Below are 26,956 nucleotides of genomic sequence, written 5' to 3' on the forward strand. Positions count from 1 at the left end.
TGGACCTTGTCAAAGAACATTAAATTCACACATAAAAAAAATAATAAAAGTATAGAATTTTTATTCCAGAAATCCTTGACCATTTCTTTATTCCACCAATCCTTGACAGCTGGCAACCTGAAATTCACCAAACTCAGATCAACTGGATAAATGAGTCTTTTTGTTCCTTTTGTCTTTCTGTCCACACACAGTATCAAGATGAAACTGTGTTTTCCCTCTGACAAGTGTGATGCTTATTTTCTATGGTTAATTAACTTGCATGCACTTGATTCACAGCTCACTGAACCAATGACTGCAATATTCCCAGCGCTTCATTTTCAAATTTTCATGATATCAAATGTTGTGACATCTTTATATTAGCTGTCTCAATTTGTAAATCAATCAGAAAAGGAAAGAAAGGGTGTATCTCAAGTCACTGATCAAAAAAACCTATAGAGGAACAAGAAATGAATTGACTAGTAAACGGAACTTGTGAAAAGTCAACTGTACATAAACACTCATTAGAGGCGACTAGAAGATAGTCTAGTACTGAGCTTATGAAGGATTTTCAATGGAAAATCATCATTAACTGTGCAGTTTATTCAAAGATCCTGGTGAGCCTTATATTTTCTGATCATTAACTTCCCAGCTGAATAATTGCAAACATTGGTGGCGTGTAGTTGACTTTCATCGGTCAAAACCAGGGCTTATCAGCATTCTTCTGGATGCTCCTCCTGGGAATCAGACAGCAAAGTTAACCCTACTGCACTTTATTTCTTTATTTCCTGCCATGTCTTACCAAAGGCTTGCTAATAATAGCTAACCACACAGCAGCAAATATTCAGAAATGTCACATTTCATAGATGAAAGATAAAAGAGTGGATTTATTTATATGCATGGCAATATTTATATATTTCCACACTGTTACTATTTTTCACTTTTGCGGTCCAACTGATGCAGTGAAAGGCAGGCAGTCGTCGCCTTGGGCGTGCTGGTCTCTGCTGCTCAGACACCTGATGGGCTGGCAGACTCCACCTGAGCCCTGTGGGAACACCTGACCCCACACAGCCTCTCCCACAGGACTGACATGATACATGCAACATCTAGCTCCACCCGAGGGGCCCAGAACTCGCATCAATACCAACATGACAGTCCTGCCGTGGCACATGGCCTTGCAAGTGAATGCATCTTGTTTTACCATTATGACTCGTGACTGCGTTAACAATTTCGATGAAGGTGGGTGACAAAAGCCTTTAACATATTCTCCATCAGAAGCCGTAAATTCGAGTCTGGGAGGCCAGAATCCAGCACAATTTTGTTATTGTCCTGCTCAAGCACACATATTAAACCTAACAACTAACTGAGTTGAATGAAATGTGTCCAGTCAGGCAAATCACCAGACTGCCCACTGGAACTGATGAATCCTGCTCTACATGAAGACTTTATAACACTTGTCTAAGTGTTGCAGATCATATGTAAGTGTGTCCATAAAACATTCACTTGGCATATATGCCATCTGGGATATAAATGTGAAATACAACTGCTCGTCATCAGATGAAAGATGTCAAACCATAAAGAGGGCTCAAAGCACAGCCATGCAACAACCTTGAAAAAAGCAAAAGTTTAATACAAGGTAAATATGACTTGTAAATAATAAGTAAAAAGGGCAAATCATGTCATATAACTTAAATACAACAATTATTGCCTTAAACCCATAAGAAGTAGAAATATACTTGTTTATATGCAGCACGTCTGTGATTGTGTCAGCTTCATGCAAGGTTAATGTCATGTTGTACCAGAGCATGTTTAAAGCAATGAGACATTAGCTGCTGCACCTGTCAGCATATCATCACCTGGCCTATTCGAAAATAGCTCCAGTGTATTTTTAGCTTTGCTTAAAAGCTACCATGTGCACAAAGCACTTTAGACAATTTACAGACTTTCCTTTGAGCCGACGCAGAATGAAAGGAGACGGGAGCTCTTTAAAGTCTGCCCGAATGCACAGTAGAAAAATGGAGGCAACAGAATGAGGATAAACAAAAAGAGAAACACATTTGTGAAGCATGAACGATGTGAAGAGTGGTGACAGCGTCTCACTGGCTTTCTTCCCCCAACGGGATGTACAGGAGTAAAAGACGTCATAGCATTAAGCACATTTATTTTAAAACATGTCAGCAATGAGACAGGCTAGACAAGCATTATAACACTTACTAGTGTTGTACTTAAAGACCCACCAGTGCTGTGTGATTTCATGACATATGAATTTTAAACCTAATTCTACACTACCCTGACTAAGGCTTATGTATTCAAACTTCCACCAAATATGAATGCCTACATGGTAGACAAATACAATGGTAGAACTTAATTGGCAGGATCAAATTTAATTAATGGGTTGACTGAAATTGCATACATCATATATTTTTCTTGTATTTATATTTGTATTACTTATGTGGTTTGTGTGTAGTGTCTAGCACCAAATGGTGACCTTTTCATAGTACAGTTAAAAATGCAACACTTTCATCAAAATAGCTACACCTGAGTTACATTTAAAAAATGCACTGCAAATACAGAAAACCGATGCAACTTTGGAAACAGTGCAAAGCCCATCACAACACAATGGAAATGTTTCTGGAAGACTCTCAAAGCAGATGGAATATCTGTGAAGGAAAATCACTGACTGAAGTCCACAGACATCCAAATTCCAGTACGTTCAAGGTTGACTTGGCTGGCTTGTTAGCTATCTAACATATCATAGCTCTGCTTCAGTAGTTATAAAAGTTTATAATTTAGAAGTTTGAATGACTCCATCCCCTTTTGAACACATTTACATTGTGTTGTTCCTGACTTTGCAGCATATTTGTAGTTGCATGTGTTTTCTGTATTTGCACTGTATTCGTAAAATGTAGCACTGGAGTAGTCACTTGATGAGTGTTTTTTTTTTTGCAGCTTGTTTGTGGTTTGCATTTCATTTAGTCTTCTCAGCCAACGTAGTCTGTATATTTTTACATGCCCATTTTTCCTCTCTTCATTTCTTTACAACCTACCTTTATTCCTTAGAGTGTTGTTGTTGCTGTGCCTTCAAAACTGATATATGTAAATTACCTTTCTTTCAATTGGCTGCCCTATATCGTTCCTCATGCAAAAAGCAGTCCGGGCTGAAACACTCTTTGTAACCTCAACATGAACAAGTGGTGGTAAGCTGCCGTAGGCTAAATAAACATATGTAAATGCATTGGTTTGAAATGGGCTGTCTTTGAGGCTTAAATTTGATATAAGGGCAGTATGGACCGGGTAATGAAGGATACGTTTTGAAATTAACTAAATTTGCATAATACTGTATATCTTTTTTTTTTTCCAAAAGAGCATGTTTTTCCATGTTATAGACCCTTTAAGCAAAGTTCAGAGAATGCCAGGAAACCTAGAAATAGTTTTCATTGAAAGTTCCTAAAGAAAGCTGAACTGCATGTCACCAGCACAAGGAACCCAGGACCTGAAGAACAGATAAACTCAGTAAGAAATGATGAAGGATAGTTGGGAAAGAAGGAGAAGTACAGAAGGGATTAATGAGAGAAAATGACTCAAACAAAAGAACAGAAGACCTAGAGAAAGACCTGTCCTTCATACCAGCTCTTCACAAGAAAGGACAGAGGCTTAAAATAGGAATGGGAAAAATAATAATAAAAAAAGAGGAAAGAAAAAAAAATTGATTGCAAGAGAGTGTGAGAAACAGAGCTATAAGAAAAAATACAAGAATGAATATAAAAAAGCCGTAAAGGTCTGAAAACAGAAAGCTGTAGTAATGAGAGCAGTAAAGAATGGTTGCTGGGGAGGGGCTCAGACATACAGCGTAGTAAGAGAGAGAGAGAGAGAGGGAGGGAGAGGGGGAGAGTGATGGTGAGGAGGGAGGGAGATATGTGAGGGAGGATAAATCCGTACAGCATCATGATTAGGGCTCAGAAGGCTTTGTGGTGCCTTAGCATGGAGAGCAGCATGCATGAGTGCACCTCTACATGCCTGACAGGCCACTGAAGCACAACCACTACAGAAGCTGGACACATACAGAAAAGTCCACAACCTGCCGCTTCATGTATGGATTGCCATCACTGCTTTCACAATTGCTTCTGAAAGTGGAACACTGGAAAGCTTTGGGGAAGTAGCATCAAAATGACTTTGTGACAAGATACAGGACTTCTATAACAAACTTTCTGGATTTTTTGGACCAAATCACAAACAACAGCAACAGGTGAACTTTTTCTGTATGGACTTTTTTTTCACAAGCATCAGAAAAGACAGCAGAAGCCGGAGCAGAAGAGGTTAGATTCTGGATCTTCTCTGATTCTCACCATCAGTTTTAATCATTTTAATCATTTTTTCCTGGACCTCCTTGTCATTTTATCATTATTCTTCCTCAAGGCTGAATAAGTAGGTTGCTTGCAGTGAAGCAGATAGTGGCTATGGATTAGGAAGCTGATTGAGGATGAAGGTGTAGCATGTGAGCTTTGGGATTTAGATTTGGGACTTTCTGGCACACCATTCATGTTCTTGCATATACACATAGATTCAGACACTAAATTGTGGCAGTACGGCTCAAGTAAGCTGCAAAAATAGAGTCTGACACACATTCACAAATCCACTCTCTCTCTTTTCTCTCTATCACGCATACACACTTCTGGCAGGGAATTTCCATACTCGGCTCTGTTTGGTTCCCCACCTGCACTCACACCTTTTCCCAGTCAGAACTCGCAACTGCAATCCTCCAGATGCCTTGCACTGGCATCACGAGGCAGTAAAGCTGCCAACAGCGTCGCTCCTTGTTTTGGGACCTTTCTCTCACCTCCTCCCATCCTTTTCCTCATCTGCCTATCATCACCAGACACAACTTGACCCTCCACGCCAAGGATATAGGCACGCCACTGGGATCATCATTGCTTTCCCACTACCTATACTCACACAAGTGCATAGAAAAGAAGAGTGTGAAAGTGAGTAAGGGAGAGGGAGTAAGAGAGAGAGGCCAAAAGGAGGAGAGAGAGAACACGAAGGAGGGGAGACGGAGAAGGGGACAGCAGAGACGCGCAGTGAAAGAATGAACTGCTCGAGGTCAGGCTCGGATGCATCCAACCAGGGCAGGTAAGAGAACTCTCTGAATATCTGTCTGGCTCATAGAGACATGACACTGAGATCTTTAGGCATGCATTGGTTGGACCCGGGTGATCTAATCCATTTTGTTTGTCTCTGTTGTACCTGCTGTGAACACAGTGAGGGATTACGATTTTGGGTTTCAAAGGAGACGCCTGCAGGGCTGAACCTAGTGTGGTTAACAGGTGTGCTGCTGTCAGTTGTGGTTCAGTCACTAATACAATTCCTTGAAAGAGAGGAAAAGCAAATCAGACAGCAGTCACTACAGAGTGACACTTACCTGTGAAGAGTAATCAGCAACAATATTCATTTATAAACTCGAGAAGTGCTATTTGGAATTGATCAGTGCATGAATGTTAATGCCAACGTTATTGCTTTACAGGGCTATATAGATAGCAAAGTTACTCTGAGCAACAGACGTCTGTCAATATTTAAGCAGAGACCGTCTTATGTATCTAGAGCGTATCTTCTCTAAGGATTAGTTACAGTCAGAGAAAGTCTTGTGTTAGAAAATGCAATTATGTAGGGGGAGGAGCAGAGTGAGTTTATTATAGCAAAAGCAGAGACATCAAAACTACAGTACATTGGGCTCATTTAGAAGAGTAGGCATGAACAGAATTATTAGCACAATAAATCAATTGAGAACAGATACAGTGTAAGCCCACACAAGGAACATAACAGATATGAAAAAATTTACTTCGTGTTCATTACGAGCACACAGCCTTGCCTATTACATCAACCAAGGTCATAGAAAAGAGAAGTCTGTTCTAAGTGATTCCTCAAGATGTATTGACTTCTTAAGGAAAATCTGAGGCCATATCAAACGTACATGTACATATGTTTACAGGTGAATATGTGATGTACATGCAAAGTGTGTGCATGTACATCTGTAAGCAAGTGGACAGGTACATGTGTGTATGTGTGTGTATACATGTCCTCTAGTATTCATATAGTGAATGTAAGGAGACCTTTATTTTGCTGCCCCCCCCCCAGCAAAATATTATCATTGGTTAATGTCCACTCACAACTGTTTGGAGTGTGTCTAATGCATCATAGTTAGCTTCCGGTTATGTCCACACTGCTATACAGCTAATAAATTATGATGACAACTCTAATACTAAAGGTGAAGCCAGTCTTGTTTATTTCAATTAGTAATAGGAATAAGAATGTAATTATCTCCTTGCCCGATTGTGGCTTGTTGAAGCAGACTTGCCAAACTGCCTCCATGCACTCATTTTGCAGTTGTGCAGGTGAACTGGCTCTTACTGTGATCAATAATACACAAGTCAAATGTAGCATGGTTATTTCTAAGGAAACTGTGCACACGAAAGGAATCAGAGTTTCCCCACACAGCTTGTTTAAATGGAAAAAGAGTCATTAGGTTGCAATATGAGGTTGACACTGAGAGTGAGCGAACTCACCTTGGATCATTGTTAAAAATGTATACAGCTAGAAGAGGAGCGGCTTTTGCGTGGAATATTAAAGGGGGGAGAAGCAGTGTGATCTGTTTTGGAATGAGGCAAGTGGTCAGAAAATGACAGTGGCATTGATTCTTTACTACCATTTGCATGTCTGCAGTATAGGAACATGTAAAAATCAATAAAAGTGCAGTATGCTTTCTTTCTACAGTACTGTGCAAAAGTCAGAGGCCACCCTCTTAAACATATAGTTAACAGGAAATTACACCACCTCAACAACTAAATATAATATCTATTTTTGTCAGTATTTAGTGTGTCCACCCTTTGTTTTTCAAACAAATCTGCAGGTACATTCTTCCTTTAAAGTTATGTCTTAGAAGTCGGTTGCATTTTCTACTTATCACATTTCTCACAATTCCCGAACACGTTCAATGATGTTGAGGTCGGGGCTCTGGGGTGGTCAGTCCACTGTTCTCAGAACACCAGCAGCTTCTGTGTTTGGTTTTTACTTTTCTCAGTGATTGCTTATATATATATATATATATATATATATATATATATATATATATATATATATATATATATATATATATATATATATATAAAATGATTAACTTGTACTTAATAGCTGTTTCAACCAGAAGTTAAATAAATGAAGGGTGGTCTCTGACTTTTGCACAGTGCTGTATATATTTCATAAGCTATTATAAAGAGCTATAACACACTTCATAGAAACAAGTATGGAGAGTGTGTGGGGCTTGTCCAGCTTGTTGGGCATAATGTCAGTAAGTATACTGCTGCTCACTCTATGGCTAAAGCAACCAGTGACATCTGCACAGTGGTATTCTGTCATGACCTCTGTGACCGTGGCTTAAAAGGGGTCTTATCTCGATCCCTCTCTCTTTCAATATGATTGCAGTCGAATAGCATCCAAGACAGCTTATATGCCATGCCAAGCACACCAATCAATCATGCAAAACTGCATTCCATTTCACTGGGGACAAGCTTAGCTCATGTCACAATCAGCCTGGTAAATACAGTATTTTGTTATTTTTTGCCTATGAGGCATGCACTCGGGGGAAATCATTAAAGAACAGCACTAAAACCCCAACTGTAATTCACTTCCACTAAGCATTATCCATATTGGAAGCAGATGCATCAAACAGAACTGTGATGCTAAATGCAAAGAGAGGCTAAATCTATCATTGCCCAACACTCTAGAAACACGTGTGCTGACAGACCCAGTGAGATGTTAATTTGGTGCTAATGTAACACATCATCTCCCTCAGCTCCACTTGTCTCATTCCATCTGGCCAGCTTGAGAGAGACCACCATTTACTTTTTACTGCTCTGGTCAAGTTTTAAAAGTTACAGATGTCACTGTCCACTCCAGACTCCATTACGAAAGTCTCTATATAATCTACTGCTCCTAAAGGAATCTTGGTTCAGAGGTGCAACAGCTTGTAATTTAGGCTTTCCAACTCTGCAGACTTGTTACAGTCAACAGAAGAGCTATTAATTACACAAAAGTGACAAAAAGTTGGTGAGGCTTTGATGTGAGGAAATTTCTAAAAATGTCACCAGTGTAAAGGGTACACAGAAAAGAAACAACAACTTCAGAAAAGTTCCCTTAGGAAAAAGAACTATAGTAATACTCCATAAATTTCTACAGAACATAACCACTGCGCTAACTTAATTTTGTTGGTTTACTTTACTCATATGTTAAATTTACCAACGCAAATCTAGTTCATATCTATTACTTTGGTTAATTCCTACAGACTTAAAAGTCTTTTGCCTAAAAAGCTTCCCAGCATTGCTGGCAGTTTTGGTGGTTTCTGGTCATTAGTCATGTTATTCTTGTTATAGCACATCACATTGTCATGCTACAATATGAATGCATTTGCATGGTTTTGTTATTCTCACCATGGTGGTGTTTTGTAGTCAGGTGTACCAGTTCAGCCTGTAGCCAGAGAAACTTTAATTTGGTAAATACCAGCCACAAGTAGTTTCTGAATAGAATAGCAAAAATGCATGAAGCCAGTAGAGTTTTCAGAAACAGGTGACCCATGTCCTATCCATTTCTTCATTACTGCAAGAGGATATGTAGACATTGGATATGCAACCATTTGTTACTTACTGTAGTAAGTAACACAAAACACAACTCAAGAAAGTAGAGCACTGCCAGCGTAATTGTAATTATTTAAAATTGAGTTTGAACCTTGATCGCTGTGTAAGTGTGGATAACTGGAAAATAAGCACCTATGACTAAAATATAAAGTAATTCAAGCTTGAACCTGTTAAGTAACTTCATTTGTAATAAGTGGCAATAAGTCTGCATGATTTCTTTAATTCAACTAATTTAAGTTTACAGTGTTCCTATGCGAATCTTATTGCAAATTTGAACAATAACTGTATTATACTGTAGAAAACTACATAATATTATAGGTTACTACAAAGGCAAACATATTATAGATTAACATAGAAGTATTATACAGTACTATAGAAACACAGTTTCTTATAATATTACTATAGATCTTCTTTGTAAGGGTTGCAGTAGGAGACGACTCCCTTGGGACATAGCAAACAGAACCATCCTGCTGTAGCTTCTGATGTTACTCCCGCCTAAATATCAGGTTATCTGAAGTCATGTTTTTTTTTTTTTAGCTTGAGAATGGAAGGTCTAATTATTTATACAGGTCTCAAATAGAGAATGCAGTCCCGATACAAAATAAAACAAATGCAAAGGTGCTTGAAGCAACTTCCTCCACTTTATTGAATCAGATGCCATTGTAGGCAGCTGGCACCCACAGCTGGTGCGGTACCATGAGCATGTCATTACCACTGATTATTTATATAGGGATTACGGCGTGTGATGGGTCATGTTGCTGAGTTACACTGTACATCTATAAAAGGACTCTCTGGTTGTGTCCATCTTTTTCCCATTGCTTCCTGTTCACTTCTGCTAACTGGTAGCCACAATGAAAGAGGAGGGCAATCATAGTGTAAAAAAGTGAAAAAATATTCATACTCAGTATAGCACAACAGTGTTGAGGCGCTGAAAGACTGAATGTATGTGCAGTAGGCTTTCAGTGATTGCGTGTTTAGTGACACACTCCGTGTGAAAACTCTGCCTCAGGCAGCAATAGTGCTTTTAAGCCTGCATGTACTGTAAGCTTTCACACATGTTCTACAGTCTCTTAGCAGCAATGCTATATTTTGGTCATGTTTCAGGGCCCTTTTACATACCATAGTAACAACAATAGAAGTTGTTCATGATTTTAAGTATGAAACATATCACTGCCATCATATCAAACAATGTAAACTTGATTTTTACCTTCTTTCATATCATCTGAAAATGCTCGCTTGATTTTAAGCTTCTTTCACATCATCTGAAAATGCTCGCTGCTTTTTACTTTGTATGAACATTTCATGACAAATGAACCAACAGAAATTGTCCAAAATTAATTGAAATGAAATCTTTTACATTAACCACATTAATGGTAAGCCAATTTTTTTTCCCTTCTCCTATAAAATGACCATTTCAGAGATACAAGATATTCTTACAACAGATACAATATTTCAACAAATCTGAACAAATATTTAACAAATTTGCGTTTGATGAGTAGTATGCAAACCTTTTTCACTCCCCAGTCCATATAGCCTACATATGGAAACTTAGCTACAAAAACAACTAATTTTGAATTATTTGTCTCTGCGATGTCACAAAACCACCTTTTGTGCATTTACATATATCTACCAACTCAGCAAACAACAGTTTAGCGCTGTGAAGTGTGTGAAGAAGTCATGAGTTTAACTCCAAGATCATACTGGAATAGATTGGAAAATGGTCATGTAAAAATGAAGAACAACTGGTTTTGGTAGACAAACTCATACAAACTTCATTAGTGGGCCTCAGTAAAGATTACAGGAAAAATAAAGGGTATGGGCCCTTTAACACGGAAGTAAATGGGCACTCGATTGAGGGGCTGCACTTTGTGGATTAAAGCTAAAAAACTGATTACTTTGGTTTCATGTCTTACGCGTGTCCTGTCTCATTGACAGAACAAATGCACTAGGTGTGTGATGTCCATTGTCCAGAGCACCTATGATCAAACACACATGAAAGTGTTCAGCTGAAAGGCGATCAGAGGAGATTAGATGACAGACATGAGAAGATCTCCACATCAACAACACATCCAATGTGCTGAAAACGACTGTGTGAATATATTAGCCTCATCACAGCTTAGCTAGCGTATATTCATGCGTGTGTGTTTGTGTGTGTTGGTGTGTGTGTAATTGGCTCTGCCATCAAAGCGGGGCTGCAGGTGTCTGACTGACCAAATATGGAGTGTTTTACTGTAGGCAGACACACACACACATGAAGAAACGCACACATGGTCCACTGCACACTGAGTGGCAGGTCACGCTCCGCCACGTCTACACCCCATCTCCCACTAGAGGGAGTTTTTCTGTTTCTCACCCCACAACTCTCAGAAGATCCAGCCTTTTACACTAAATGAAATGTGCACTCTGTTGGGAATCTGTAGTTTTTCTGGGTTTTTTTTTTGGTATTTTTGAAGATGAGGGTCTGTTTGTGTTATACACACTAATGTTCAGACAATCAGAATCACAACATTTTTTTTTGCAGGATTTGTAAAGGATAGTAAGAGATTTAGCTACAGTATATGATGTGGTTTGACCTATTTACTCCTCTTCGGGAGTCTGGAGAGAGAGAGAGAGAGAGAGAGAGAGAGAGAGAGAGAGAGAGAGAGAGAGAGAGAGAGAACATGCATTTCCATAATGTGTCTTTTATACAGGAGACAGTAAAAACATTTTTAAATTCTACTGTAAGTTAATGTGAAGAGATCTCATGCCAAGTAATTCATTAGCATTTCTGTTGGTCCATTCATCATAAAATTTTCACACAGAGAAAACGACAGCTGCTGTGCTCAAATGATGTACAAGAAAATTGATATTTTTCTCAAAAATAGTTTTTTTTTTGTTTGTTTGTTTTCTGTGACCATATGCAGAAGAATACACTCAAAAAGGGGGGGGGGGCTTCAGGGCATCTTCAGTAAAAGCGCTGGTTCTATAAAGAACTACAAAAACATAAAAAGAACTATTTCAAAACTTAAATGGTTCTTTTCAGTCTTTTTATATGGGCCTTGTGACATTCTTATTATGTTACAGTTGCTCCCTCAAGATTTAATGTATAAAGTTATTTAAATGCAAACCTGCAAAACCGCTCAAGCAATAATGAAAGATTTTGAAATAATAATTTGCCAAAAAGATAATGGCAGTCTTTTAAAAATGGTCTGTTTAAATTAAGTGACAATTTTTTACATTTTGTTTCCTAACACAAAAACTTAAAAGGGGAACTCCACTGATTTTGCTAAATTACTGAATCATTCAATGGTTTAGATGTATCACAAAATCATTCAGAGTGGTTCGGTGTGAAATGCGGCCTTGAGAAATTTAGAGCCAAAATTGTTCACCATTGTAGTACTAGAAACCAGACGTGGTTAGTATCACCATTTTATCTGATATCCAAAACGACCAGTGAACTTACATATGTCTTATATGTTTTTATGTGTTTTAAAGTGCTAAATTTGAAAAAAATGTTTTATTTGGGCACTGTTTTTTTTGCCTTACAACGCCCTGCACGCGTTTTTTGTTGTTTGGGTAGGCGAAACTCAAGCAAAACTCAAAGCCTATGTGAGTAGCGTTATTCAGCCCAGGAGCTGCGATATAGATCCAGTTGCACCTTGCTGGTTAATTGTTTAGAATGGTGGTGAACTGCGCTGTATCAGGATGCAACAATGGAGAAAATACAGTACGGTGCGTTTTTCTTCGGTTACCATTATAAATACCAGAAGTTCTGAAGTCCTGAAGTTGGGGCTAATTGTTATGAAGCCACACACAAATACCGAAGTCGAACAACTCTACAAATTTGGGGTTTGTAGCAACCACTTTACCAAGACCAGGGGAAAAAAAACGGCAAAGAGGATTTCTTTAGATGCCGGCTGTTCCCTCTGTTGTTTTTTTCCACCACAATAAACTGGAATCTAAGTAAGAAACATTTGTGAGTGAAATAAATTCATCGTCGTTAGCCACCCTGCACACATCACTGTTAGCCATTAGCTTACAGACTGTCTAAAGTAGGTCACACAATAAAATAACTATCTACCTCGCTATCCTACCTCATACACTGGTCAGCAGAGTAGCAAGTTTGTAGTTGACACCACCAATTTCCATTCGCTTAGGGTTGTTCTGCTTCGGTGCCGGCGGTTTCAGTCTCTCTCTCTCTTTTGACTCCCTCTTCTTCAACCGCTGCAACTCATTTGTATGTTCTGGTTCAAATTGTTTTGGCTTTATGACATTTTGGAAACACACCTCCTCAAAGTCCTCAGCATACTCTACCATCTTCCAAAATAGGTAAGAAAACTGTAAAAATAAACTGTAAACAAAAGCTGCTGGTGTTCGCCGTGTTGGGCGGCTGTAGCTGCAAGCTAATATAAAAGCACGTTAGCTCGTGCGCATTGATCTCAGTTGAGAATGCGGTTTTGAGAGGAAACACGGAAGCGATCCTGGAGTAATAGTGTAAACTAAAATACGTTTTACGCCAAAACTTTATAACAAAACTATCACAGAACAGTTTCTCAGGTATGAATCAACGCATTCATAACCATTTTGTGTAATAACTAAACAACTCTGAATGATTTTGTTGACATCTAAACCATTGAATGCTTGCGTAATTTTGCAAAATTGGTTTCCTTGGAGTTCCCCTTTAATACGTTTTTAAGTATGCCACAAACGTCCAAATACTTTTGCCATTGTATATATTAATTTATTGTTATTATTATTATTATTATTATTATTAAAATAGTCATTTTATGACGTAGTCTACATGTCTACATTAAACTTTTGATTATATCAGCATAAGAAGGGAAAATAATTTGTAGCAAATTTAAGAACACATTGTTCTTTACAGAACCTGAGGGTTCTATGGAGAACCTTTTATGTATACAGTAAATTTGTACTTTATAAATATGAACAAAAAGTTTGTATTCATAAGCATAAACAAAAAAGACTTTAAAACTGAAATTCATAGGGAAAAGTATTCTGACACTAGATTTAAATATACATATATGTATAGGTGAAAAAGATTCCATACATTTTACATATTATGCAAACATATGTTTGCATATATACATACTACACATAAATGTCACTTGAAAAGAGTTTAAGGATGGCCTGAAAGCAGCAGAGACAACAGTTAGACAGAGAACTGTACCATAATCATCTCCATTACTGCAAAACCCCTCTGCTAAAAAAAACAAGTAGACAAATCAGAACTGTTTTGTACTCTGGTCAGACAAAACAAAAGCTCTCTGTAAATAATTCAGCTTGTAACGTTTGGAGAAAAAGGGCTGCGCATATGATTCCAAGAACGTCATACCGACAGTGAAGTACGGAGGTGGGAGCATCATGATATGGGGCAGCTTCTCTGCAAACACATCGTAGAATAGATCGATGTACAGGGACATATTAGAGGAGAATTTAATCTCTTTGGCCAAGAAATCTGAGAAGATAGACATTTCAACAAGACAACGAGCCCAGACACAGCCAAAACAACTCAAGACTGGTTTCTAAAAAAGGGGAAAATGATTGCATGGCCTAGCCAACCTCCTGACGTGACTTCCATTTAAAACTTATGGTGAATTTTGTTATTGTGAGTCCAAGAGAAAAATCCTCATAACCTTGAGGAACAGAAGATGGTTTACCAAGAAGAAAGGGCCAAAATTGAACTACCATGCTGCAAAAAGCGCATTACTTCTTACTGTAGATGTCCCGAAGCTGCAATTGCCATCAACTGACACATTATGACAACATATTTATATATAAATACAAAGTCAAAATATATTGTGTCTTTTGCAAGTATTACACTAGAAGTATATTGAATAACAAAAGCAAAAATGTTTGAATACTTGTTTCATCTCATTGAGCGTATATATTTTTTAAAGAAACTTTTTAAAAAATGGTTCTGTTGTTACAAGTCATTGAATATTTTTAGGCACTGGAACATTTTACTAAGATTGCAGATCATAAAAAGAGCAAGGACATAGAAAAAATTGCAATGTAACTGATATCTTTATCCCATAAACTGTAAATTAAATAGTAGATAGAGAGATAATGCATATTTGTTCAGCATGGCCTGAAACTTTAGTTTAGTTCACATATAGAAATTACAGAGACCTTTTGATCCTTAGATGAATTAGAGATGGGCTTCTGAAGCTGTATGAGCCTGAGGTTCTTCCTGGCAAGCATGGTTTTGTTTTGTTGCTCTTTTGAGTACAGCATACATCATTCTGCCTGCTCGACCATCTGCTTCATCTAAGCTGGGAACTTCTTGTGATTTCACACTAAATGATGATGTGTTCATACTGAAGACATCCCAATTACAATGGTTCTTGTAGTCGTTTCTTTCATTATTGAGCAAAATATCACAAAACTGTTAACAGGCATTGCTATATATCATCCAGAATAATTTAAATGCATGTTGTAGCTGCTCTGATAGCTTAATAGGTTGTGTGGTTGCACTTGTAAAACACTGGCATGGATGGATGGGAGTAACCTTTAAGATTCTAAATCAGGCGCATCTCATTAGGCTGCGAGGCTGTTTGCCCTCACCCTCGAAAACAATGGACTACTGTGATGCACACTGCTCAAAACTTTGAGAAGGTGCCAGTCCTACACTGTTCTTCTTTAACCTGACCATTCTCCAGTTGATAAAATGAACATTATCCACTGATTCTTCTGCTAATGGCATTCCAAATCTCTATAGCATAATCTCACAAATTGTCGGAAATAATTAGGATGAATTGTACAGTGGAATGAGTGGCACACGCTTAAAAATCCCTTGAAAGGAGACTCGATGGAGTTGATATTCCATGGCCATTTAAACATGAAAAACCTTTTTGCCACCTGGTTTTTTGAGATTCCTCCGGAGCTCTGAAAGACGCACTCTGAAATGTCGGGCCAACATGGTTCTGAAGAAGCACATCTATAAACAAAAGGTCATAGGTTTGCAGCTTTAATATCACTGCTGCTACGTTGAACAAGGCCCTGAGCCCCAGATTGGGTTCTTTACAGAGCATCTATGAAAAGAATGAAAATGACAAGTAAAGGCAAAATTACCAAAGCCTTGCCAAAGTCTTTTTTTTAAATGTATCAAAAATGTACAGTATTGTGCACAAGTCAAAGAGCACTCTTCATTTATTTAGTTTCCTGTCAAAACAACTGTAAAAAAACATTATTAATTTCTGAAGATCAGAGGTAATATAATCCACTTGCATTAGGAAAAGGAAAGTCAAAGGAAACTTGAAAAAAAAACAAAAGTTTCCAAAACTGTAGTCAAAAAATTATCAAAGGATACAGAGAAAATGGGACTCCTAACAACCATACAAGACCTGATAGACCCAGTTCTTGTCATGATGTTGCATCCAGAGGCAGTTTGGAACTCTGTAGTGAATGATGCAACAAAGGATGGCTGACTTTTATATGCTACGTGCTTCAGCGCTCAACGGCCTCGCTCTGTGAGTTTGCATGGTCTAATGCTTCGTGGCTGAGCTGTTGTTGCTCTTAGATGCTTCCATTTCACAACAATAGCACTTACAGTTGGCTGGGACAGATCTAGTGGGTCAGAAATTTCACAAAGTGCCACAGTTAAAGTCACTGAGCCCTTTGGTACGACTCATTCTACTGCCAGTGTTTATCTATGGAGATTCCGTGGCTATGTGCTTGATTTCCTACACCTGTTAGCAACGGGTATGGCTGAAACATTCTATAAGTAGGAGGGGTGTTCACATAACAAACAAACATCATTGTACATCAGATTATCCCTGAGCTATTGGCTATCACAAGTGACAGTGCATGCAACTGCACCACAAGCTAATGTGCTTTCTTTCCTCCTGCACACAAATAACTTGTCACATATGGTTATCAGATAATGTATAGAATGCAGGTAAAATGTAGGTAAACTGTGTTAATCTGAAAATGTCAAATGACTTATGCTGACAACCTTGCAACATTGCCAACAACAACACAGCTGTCTGTGTACTTGAATCCCTCCAATTCCTGGACACCATCGTCATTAGCATTTTCGGGGACAGAACAAACCTCATTTCTCAAACAAAGAAGGCAATGTGACACATTTACCTTTTGTTCCAAATAAAAAACCCAAACAGCACCCTAAATCACAAGATTATCACTGAAAGCGACTGCCCACCCACACAATGTCATCAGCTGCACTTCCCCATCCACTGAATACTTACATGAATTCAAGGTAAACTGACCCCTCCCAGCCAGGACACCACCTGCTTCATAACCGTCGCCACAGAAAACATTTCAAATCCATCCAAATCAAAACCAGCATGCAGCTGAACAGCTTTTTTCTAGTATTGGACCTGTGGTAAAGAGCCATACTGATCAACACCAAGCCCTCTGCACATTACCAATGTCCTACTCTTTGCTAACATTTTTGCTATCATTTATTTATTGCTATTATTTCTTTACACCACTGGAGAAATCAATATGAATGAAGAAGGATGCTTCACACTAAATATGCTATTATTTAATTCCCAGTCAAAACAACCATTAAGTACAAGTAATTCATTTCTCAGGCTGTATTTCTGAGGAGATTAGATATAAAATAATCCACTTGCTTAATGAAAGAGAAAGCCAAAGGAAAATACGTAGAAAGGCAAACACAAGCGTTTTGAAAACTGGAGTTCAGAGACTAATTCAAAGACACAGAGAAAATTAAACTTTTAACAACTGTGCAAGACCTGGTTAGTTCAAAATAGACTGAGCATCTACAAAGCATCTACAGTGGACCATCCAAATAAAGTGTTGCTGAAAAATCCACAGGTGTTTCTGTCCATCCATCCCTCCACTGTAAGAAGTCAAGTCAGTGATATGTGTCTGAGAGGAAATCTATACATTCAGTGATGTTGAGGTGTGGTTTCTGGGATGGACAGTCTATCTGTTTGGGATCTGTTTGGGGTTTGGGAGTTTGAACCTTTGAAAAATTATCCCTGCAGATTTCTATGAAAATCTGAAAGCAAATATCCCAAAGAATGGAAGCTATAGTAAAGGCCAAGTTTGAAAATGTTTATATTATGTCTAGCTGTTGGTGATATGTTTTCTGCATCTTGATGCTAAAAATGAATAAATGAATGAAATGAATAACTTGTTCTTAATGGCACCTTTAACTGGAAACTAAATAAATGAAGAGGTTTTTTGACTTTTGCACAGTATTGGATCTTTCCATCTGTAGCAGAGCTCTGAGGTTATAATACTTCTGCTGGTTGTTTGACATTAAACTATCCAGATTACACATCTATGTCACTCCATTTAATATATATCCTAACAACTGTGCTCTGAAATAAGCACTGCTAAACATTCCAATACAAATAGTGACAAATAAAAGTGACATTGGCTGTGACTAATACACAAACGTCTATTACTATTAATAATTGTGTAGCATTTGGTAGCGGCTCTTTGGATAATAACTGAAGTGCGAAATAGAGCACAGAATGAGAGAGAAAAAACAGGTCATGGTTTATAGACTGTTTTTCTCTTTAGGTGCCTGTGCCACAGACTGCCACCATCTGTGGGTTAGTGGAGTCAAAGAGTGGTCACTGGGTAGTGTTGAGAGAGTGCGGTTTAGCTGTGAAGCCCTCACTGGGCTCTCAGTGTGTTTCTTCCTCAGACTGCTAATGGCCTGTTGTGTCTCACACACACTCACACACTGAGACCAAAGCACATGCAATCAGGGATTACAAGTTGCAGCAATAGCCTTTCATAACAAGTAGCTCTTTTTTTCTTAACACAGGGCATTATAGTAAATTGGGTAATTTTAAGTAAAGAAGGTATTTATTGTGGAATTAATCAAATCACTGTTGTTTCCTGAACATATTTATTCTCTCTCTCTCTATCTTTCTCTCTCTCTCTCTCTCTCTCTCTCTCTCTCTCTCTCTCTCTCTCTCTCTCTCTCTCTCTGTCTGTCTACAGGCTGTAGGTGGCTGAAATGGCCATGCCCCGGGGGCGTTTGAGTCCCTCTCTCCAGCTCCTCCTGTTCCTCCTCCTGTTGCTCAGTGCCACGCCGCACTGCCATGGCCGTCCATTCTTTGGCCCACCTACAGTTAATGTGGCAGTTGTATTCAGCGGCTCTACTCACCAGGGTGAAATAAAGGGTCGTTTGAGCCGGGAGAACTTCCTGGATCTGCCTTTGGATGTCAATCCCATCACCGTGCTAGTGAACGATACCAACCCTAGTGCACTGTTAACACGCCTCTGTCAGACTATGGCCACTGAGAGCCTTCATGGTGTGGTTTTCGAGGACGATGTTGATTCAGAGGCTGTGGCTCAGATCCTAGACTTCATCTCTTCACAGACTTCTATTCCTATAGTAGGCATCAACGGAGGCTCTGCCCTGGTCATTCCTCACAAGGTAATTTTTCTAGTCAGGCTTGGCATACCTACATTATTAAAAATAAAGGGTTTTAAATTGTTCTTGTCTTAGATATTTAGAGCTAAAACATTTAGTGTTGGTATAGAACCTTTACGTTATGTGGAACTTTATGTGTAAACTTTAAAAAAGACTCTTCACACTCACACTTCTTATTTACAAATACGGTTCTTCAAAGAGCTATCCATTTAAACCAATTGTAGATATTTTGGTACTTCTGCTCCTTTTTGACACCTTGGTTTTAACAATGTGTGCTAAAAGGGGTCTCATTTTAAAGGGTACATTGCTAATTAAAGCTGCCCTGTTTATGCAAAAATGAGTTGACATTGGCTGTTTTTAACTTGACTAAACTTTAAAAAGTATACACTCCATGCATTATTCAATGTCACACCAAAGAGGTTGCCACATTGTTTCTGATTGGCTGATGTCATGTCATAGGTCAACACAAGTAAATTGGCTGAACATAATTGGCATTCACTTATGAGTGCAACCTTTGCCTCATAGCTGAAATATATTCCATGAAAGTATGGTAATTATTTCATATTCTATGAAAATTATAACATATTCCAATGTATTCCATGAAAACTGCATCATATACTTCATATGTTAAAATTATCATTTTGGCAGGAATGCAAATATATACTATAGTTCTTAGTAGTCCGAAGTAATAAAAGAGTCCATTGCCATTCCTAATCAAAATCCTGAATTTTTAACCCTAACACAACTGTTTCAACTGAAAGACATCCTGTAGCGATTGTTAGCTTATGTAAATAAGGTTTCAGAGTTGAATGAGAAATGTAGAGTAAACCTACTATCAACTATAAGATCTACATGTAACTCATTAAAACTAAACCAAGTATGCAGGGGAGTGAGCTACTCAGCTATGGTGGAAGGTGAGGTTATACTGAGATGTGCCATCCACAGCCAGCTATATCTAGAATGTGTAATGCAGCTGTCCAGATGTTATGATTTACACATTGTGTGCAAAATTAGAACTGATTAGGCTGCTTGAGAGAAATCTTCAGTCCTCAGGCACTTGGCAATAATACCATGAGGCTGGAAGCAGTGCATGTTATAGGCCAAAGCAGTGTATGTTATAGACAGAAGCACTGCTAAAGTTAAAGCCAAAAGTCATTGAATTTATTCACAGTCTGTTTTGTCAAGTGAACATTTATTATACTTATTTGTCACTACAAATGGCACCAATGATACCTATGGTACCAATGTCATATCATTATCATTTCCTATATTAGTGATAAATAATGTAACCCCCTCTTCTTATAACAGATGGAAAACTGCATGCAAATGCACAAAACTCTACACACAACAATGATACATAACCAAAGCTATATAAGAAAACACTTTGTTTCTCTGTTGAATATGTAGACTCTAAGTCACTGTTCCTATCAGGATTTGTGTATTTTTGTCAGGCAGCTGAAACATTATATCTGCCACATTTCCCTAACAGCTGTCACTTCCTTGTTTGGCGACATGCTATAAAAGCCAGCAAGAGTATAACCTTATAGGGACACATTCTGAATTTGTTCCCCAAAACAGAAGAACTATATACATAATCAGAAAACATTTTGAAGCTGATCTGAATCTTAAACAGACAAGTTTGCAGAAACTTGGAATAATTAGAATGCAACTCCACACATTGAGATTTGAAACATTGAGTCTAGACCTAATCAATGTTATCTACGTTTTTGCAGTGCCATTTTCCCAGCGTGTCTGAGAAATAGTCAAAGTCCAAATATAACTGTTGAGATTTGTGAGGTCTTTGAATCAATAGGTATTATGATGAATATCATAAACACCCAAGAGGTCTGTGTCCCACTTTCTGCTGGTGATTGATTGAGGTGAAGAAATGTACCGAAAAGGGGCTGAAACAACATAATATTGCGGTGTTCAATGGATGCAACTGCCACACAAAGGAAACATGATGAGTGTCCCCACTGATGTGTGATGACATTGAAAATCCTGAAGAGTGACTTCTAGAGCCCACTGTTAAAAGAGGAAAATGAAAGAGCATATGTTGTTTCTTAACATTGATATACATACATAGATGCTGCATTGTATGTTATTCTCATTATAAGGCAATATGTCTGCACATGTGGCATGTTGGAGTGGCCAAGGTCTACTTGTAAACAAATACATGAGTATTGTGATATGAGTTTTCATGATTAATCGAAAGACATTTCTGCATGTTGCTGACTACTTAAATATCTAAATTACATGACGCTGTATTTGTCAAATACAAAAGGTTCCAACAGTTGGATCTAAGCAAACCTTCAACATTTAAATAAGGAAGTTGATAATAGCCGTAAGGAGTGTCTGAGAGCAGTAATATTTACATTTATGTATTTACCCAATGCTTACAAGTGATGGGATCGCTCTGAGCAAAACGACATCAGATCAAGTACAATCAACATGTTTATGATCTAGAATTACTTAACGTGTTGCTAAACCTCACTTTTAAAATAATTATCATAAAAATCTGTTATTAACACAAATACATACCAGACATAAGGTAAAGGCTAAGTCCAACAGTAGAGTGTAATCTGAGTCTGTAGAATGACCAGTGCCAAGCAAATTTCTTTGAACCAATTTGGTAGAATGATCCATATATAAAATGACTAAGACTTTAGACATTTTTTTGCTTTGAATGACCTTATACTTTAATTATGTTTATTTTATTAAAATAAAGGTTTAATAACTTTTACAAGTTGAAATTTATGAGGTTAGAGTTTGAGCCCCTATGAGTGAGGATTTTTTTTATATATTTTGCTTATTACTATTATCTCTATTAATGCCTTGGGCTTAAATCAGTCATAAATTAATGCCTGTAATATCCAGTGTCTGAATACTTAGTTGTTTATAAATAGTTTTCTTATTATGGAGACACAGTTTGAACTATTTCCATAAAATGGTCCACATATACATATATATGTATATGTGAGTGTGTTTGGAGCCCTGTGACTGCTGGGATGGGCTCCAGCTCCCCCCACAACCCAGAAGGATAAGCGGCTTTGTGTGTGTGTGTGTGTGTGTGTGTGTGGACAGTACTGTGCGAATGAAGCTCCCTTCATATATTTAATTTCCACTCCACAACTAAATAGATTTTTTCCCAGTGATTAGTGTGTCCACCCTTTGCTTTTATTACAGCTCTCATTCTTTTTGGGAGATATGCAGTCTGGACTCTGGCCCGGTCAGTCAGTTGTTCTGAGAACATCAGTAGCTTCTTTTGTTTGATTTGCAAAATGTTCATCTTTTGTGTCTGTTTCCTTTTCTCAGCATTAGCTTCTTGACTGCAACACATCTCTTTAGACCCATAGTGTTTAGTTGTCTTCTCACAGTGCATGAAGAGAAACACTTGTGGATTTTGTCAGATCTGAAGCAAGAGTGGAGCTTGTCTCTCAAAGATGAAAGCTGAAAGAAGTACTGTTTATCTGATGGTGACAGTTTTGGTGGTCTATAAGGTCTTGAGTGGTTATTAGGAATTCCATTTTCTCTGTATCTTCTAATAACTTTTTGGACTCCAGTTTTGGAAGCTCCTGTTTTTCACTAATTTTCTTTTGACATTCCTTTCCTTATGCAAGTGGATTATCTTATATCTAATCTTCTCAGAAATATCTCCTGAACTTGTAGTAAATGTCTATTTGGAAAGTAAATAAATTAAGAATGGACTTTTTAATTAACACGGGAATATGCCTGAAATAGTCTCTTAATATGCAAAACTGTGCAAATGATTTCAAAATGCTTTGTTTTACTTTGTAAATTTAATGAATGTATACGCTTATTCAGACTGTTCATCATACATTTGTGATGTATGCATCTGTGTGTGCACTCTCCTTGCACACTTTATAGAAACTGTACAGGGAGACTGTAAAAGGAGTCAGGTACTGGGGGAAATCATGGCATGTTATGCAAATAGAATGAAGAGAGATGTATATCTCTAAATGAGAAACACAATGGCAATAGATTCAGTAGGACAGATGAGTATCTTCAGTAGTGGATGGAGAAGAGAGCAGTTTCCTGCCCAGCCATCATTTTTTAAACCTTTTTCAAGCTCCCTCTGTACATGTGAATGATGGGAGATAAGACTGAATGAAGCATGAAAAGTTGGAGCAGACAGCCACAGAATATGCTTACATCTTCAGTATCAGGATATTTGTGGAAAGATACGCTGACAAATAAGGAGTAAGGGCACTAACTGTGTTCTAAAATGTGAAAAGTTACCGACAGGGCTAATTTCACTTTCTGTTCGTCTTTCAATCAATACCGATGTCTCAGAAAAAGAAGCTTTTGTTCTAGACATCTATGTACTTGTTACGTAGTTGAGCCTTGGATTTTTCACTGCAGGAAGGTACAGGAGGTGCAGGATTTGATATGCAATTATTTGCTCTATGTGGTAATAACTCTGTAAATGTGATTGCCCTAGGAAAATATCCATTTATTGCAAACAGGCTAGAGATTGTTTTTCATTGGTCACAGTGAAAAGAAAAAAACATGAAATATAGGCTGTGCAAAGCTACATGATCTTTTTTGCCTACTTATTATTTAAATCCAAATTTTAGCCTGAAAGTTGTGATATTTTAAATATAAGATACAGATTGGGAAATTCATTTAGCTAACTAAACTGACTGATTGCTTAGAAAATTACTCTTTTATCAAATTAAAAGCTGTACACATTGAGGACTCGTGTTGTCATACAATACGTATAAATGCAGCTTTCACAGGGCTCTAGTAAACCTCCCTGCCAGATTGAGGATTAGACAATGAAGTCCTGTAATCTCCTACGAGAAATGCATAGCATGTAGATTACCACTAATATTCAATTCATTTATTAAAGCCAGCCAGTGGATGGGGTCAGAAACTGCCCCTAACTGCAGCACAGTCTGTTCCTTTATGTCAAAATCTGCTCTTTATTCAGCACTGAAGCAAAACAGTAGTCACTAATGTATCCTACACATGGCAGTCCCATGCCAGCATATAAACTGTTTCAGATTATGGTCATTCTGAAAAACCTCCTGTTGGCCTCAAAAGGAATGCTCCGGGATTCAAAAAACATCTGGTATGGGATTTTCTTTTTTTTAATCGAAGCCTGACAACAAGGGGCATTGTTAGAATTTAAAATAGTGCTTCTAATTCTCAAATGGTTAGTGAGAATGACTGCTGAAGAAGCATCTCGGTCTTGGTAGTCACATGGGTTTCGTACATCCATTTCAACTAATTGGCGCCCTCTGAATGTCAGTCTGAGCCTGGGTGATCTTTTTCTTTGTTTCCTGCAAGGAGGAAAAGTTGCACTGGAAAAAAAAAACAGTGGGTCCCAGAGCTCCCGACATTCCAAGCCCTTCTGTTTCTCACGGCTTGCCTACTTTAGTTAAGCCGCAGAAGTTATCTGAAGGACACTGGATCAGCCTATCAGGGTGCAAGCAGGCTCCTGTCAGGGAGGAGTCTTGGGAAAGTGTCTCCAAGCCCCTGACACTCTCCACCTCTCCACCTATTTTCCTCATGTCGGAGCTTAATTAGGCACCTCAATCTCCCTTCTGCATTTTCAGCCACCTTGCACTGCACTGTGAAGACAAGTGCTGCTGTTGGCAGGATAGGGCAGGGGGACACCGTCTTATGAATCATAATTTAACATTACCATCACACTCTTAAAAATAAAGGTTCTCCAAAGGTTATTGATTTAGTCGTATAGTTCAAGAAAAACCTTTCATTTGAACAGAAAATTTGCATCATTGGGAGGTCCTTACAAACCATGTTTTTTAAGGAACCATCCACTAAAAGGTTCTTCAGGGAATCAAAAGTGGTTATTTTGCAGAATTGCTTCAAATAACCCTTTTGACAGTTTTATTTTTGAACGTGCGCTGCAAATTTAAAAATATCAAATAGATATAATTAATCCCTTAAACCATGAAGGCTCACTCTCTTAACTACACAAACTACACATTTCAAAGTAGTTGCTGTATAATTCATAGCTGAATAATGTGTCATAAGATTAATATCTAAATAAAGGGGTCAGATGTTCATGTATTGGTATGATTTGTGTACAGATTTGACTGAGCACACATCTAAGTATATGATATTCCACAGTTGCACTGTCAAACAGCTATTGAGAGCAAACTGTAAACCTATTCAGAAGGATTACAGGCAAAAGAAAAATGGTCGAAAGCTGGGTAATAAATCACAGCACCTACTTGTGGCGATGGTACAGATAAGATCAATACTCCGGCAATTTATCTTCGTATTGTGAATCTAGTCCTCATGTTCCACACTTGGAGAGGTGTTCAAGGTTAATTGTTCATAGTGATACGAGAATACACTGTGACTGGTTTATAATAGACCCCCACTACATATGCATAAAACCCCAGAAAATGAATATAGTAAAATAAAGTAATTGCATTATTGCTGAAAATGTCGTTCCTCTCAAAGGAACTAATTTCACTGCTGTTTTGAAATATACCTGCTGAAGTGAACAAGTGCTTAAATGAAACTTCACACAGTTCAAATATTTAAATAATTCTCTCCAGCACAGTATAAATTTGTATTTTATATCCGCTCCTGTGAGGATGGTGATGTTGATGCAGCTCACGTCTTAGAGATGGCTTTATCTGGGCCTCTCTTAGGTAGACAGAACTCATTTTAGACAGCCCAGTGATTTTGAGAATAATTATCTGTCATGAGTGGTGCTTAGACGCCTGCTTACGGAGGCATCCATAATTCAGAATACAGCATAACTAATTTCGTTAGGTAAATTAATTGTTGATCGACAGTAAGCATCTTACTGTATAGTTATACCCTTAGCAAGAAGAGGTACTGCATAGTACTAACAATGTTCTATGACAATAGTGGGACCTATTTTTCAAAAGATAATCAAAAAAAAACATAAAGAGGTTCTCCACAAACCATTTAATCAGGCAGACCCATTTAAGCACTCATATGGTTTTTTGAGTCCTGGTCCTGAATATAATCATTGTCTAAAGAGCCCTTGAGGATCTTTTTTTTCTTTCAGAGAATACTGCATAATGATATGCAAAATATGTAGAGCTTGGAACTTTGATTAAAATCCCCATGACACTGTGTCCAGTCATATACAGAATCTAACAACTTCTATTTGTATTTCGTTCTTACCATTTTTCCATTAGGCTGATGGTTCTACCTTCCTCCAGATGGGTGCGTCCATTGAGCAGCAGATCAACGTTATGTTCAAAGTGCTGGAGGAATACAACTGGAGCAGCTTTGTTGTGATTACCAGCCTGTATCCAGGTTATGAAGACTTTGTGGACTACATTCGCTCTTTCACAGACACCAGCTACTTCCTATGGGAGCTACAGGAGGTGCTAAGCTTTGAGATGTCAGTGGGTGCCAATGACATCCGTTCACGCAGACTGCTTCAGCAGGTGGATGCTCAGGTGTATCTAGTGTACTGTTCACACGAGGAGGCTCAGTATCTGTTCAGCATGGCATCTGATGTTGGGCTCTTGGGGCCTGGCTATGTTTGGGTCATTCCCAGCCTGGCGGTTGGAAACCCAGAGGCCACACCACCTGACAGCTTCCCTATTGGAGTCATCAGCATCATTTCAGACCGCTGGAGGAAAACACTGCGTCAGAGGGTGCGGGAAGGTGTGGCCGTGGTGGTGAAAGGGGTGTACGGTTACCACAAGCACAGAGGATATGTTCCTGAGGGGCATAATAACTGCAACAGTTCATCAAAATCCAATGGCAGTAATTCAGTTTTTAGGTAAGATTTCAAGCTTTCCTGTAGATTTCATACATTGAAGTATTTGACCTATCCAAACTCTGCCCACAAATGCAACTTCATCTTAACAGTGGGACACGCATAAAAAAATATAATTTGAAATTAATAGCACACTCTAAAATGAGG

The 26,956-nt window shown here is 38.2% G+C and overlaps 1 protein-coding gene across 1 annotated transcript in view; it reads left to right on the top strand.

The window, feature by feature from the left end:
- The first annotated feature begins 5,012 nt into the window (after window positions 1-5,012).
- grin2cb (glutamate receptor, ionotropic, N-methyl D-aspartate 2Cb) overlaps window positions 5,013-26,956 on the top strand; it is a 49,120-nt gene continuing 27,176 nt past the window's right edge. Inside the window, exons 1-3 of the mRNA XM_036572530.1 lie at window positions 5,013-5,106; window positions 18,609-19,047; window positions 26,217-26,812. Of these exons, the coding sequence (XP_036428423.1) occupies window positions 18,625-19,047; window positions 26,217-26,812 (1,019 nt within the window). The 5' untranslated portion in view covers window positions 5,013-5,106; window positions 18,609-18,624. The remainder of the gene's footprint in view (window positions 5,107-18,608; window positions 19,048-26,216; window positions 26,813-26,956) is intronic.

This window comes from Colossoma macropomum, unplaced genomic scaffold (assembly GCF_904425465.1).
Source record: "Colossoma macropomum unplaced genomic scaffold, Colossoma_macropomum, whole genome shotgun sequence".
NCBI classification, from domain to species: Eukaryota; Metazoa; Chordata; class Actinopteri; order Characiformes; family Serrasalmidae; genus Colossoma; species Colossoma macropomum.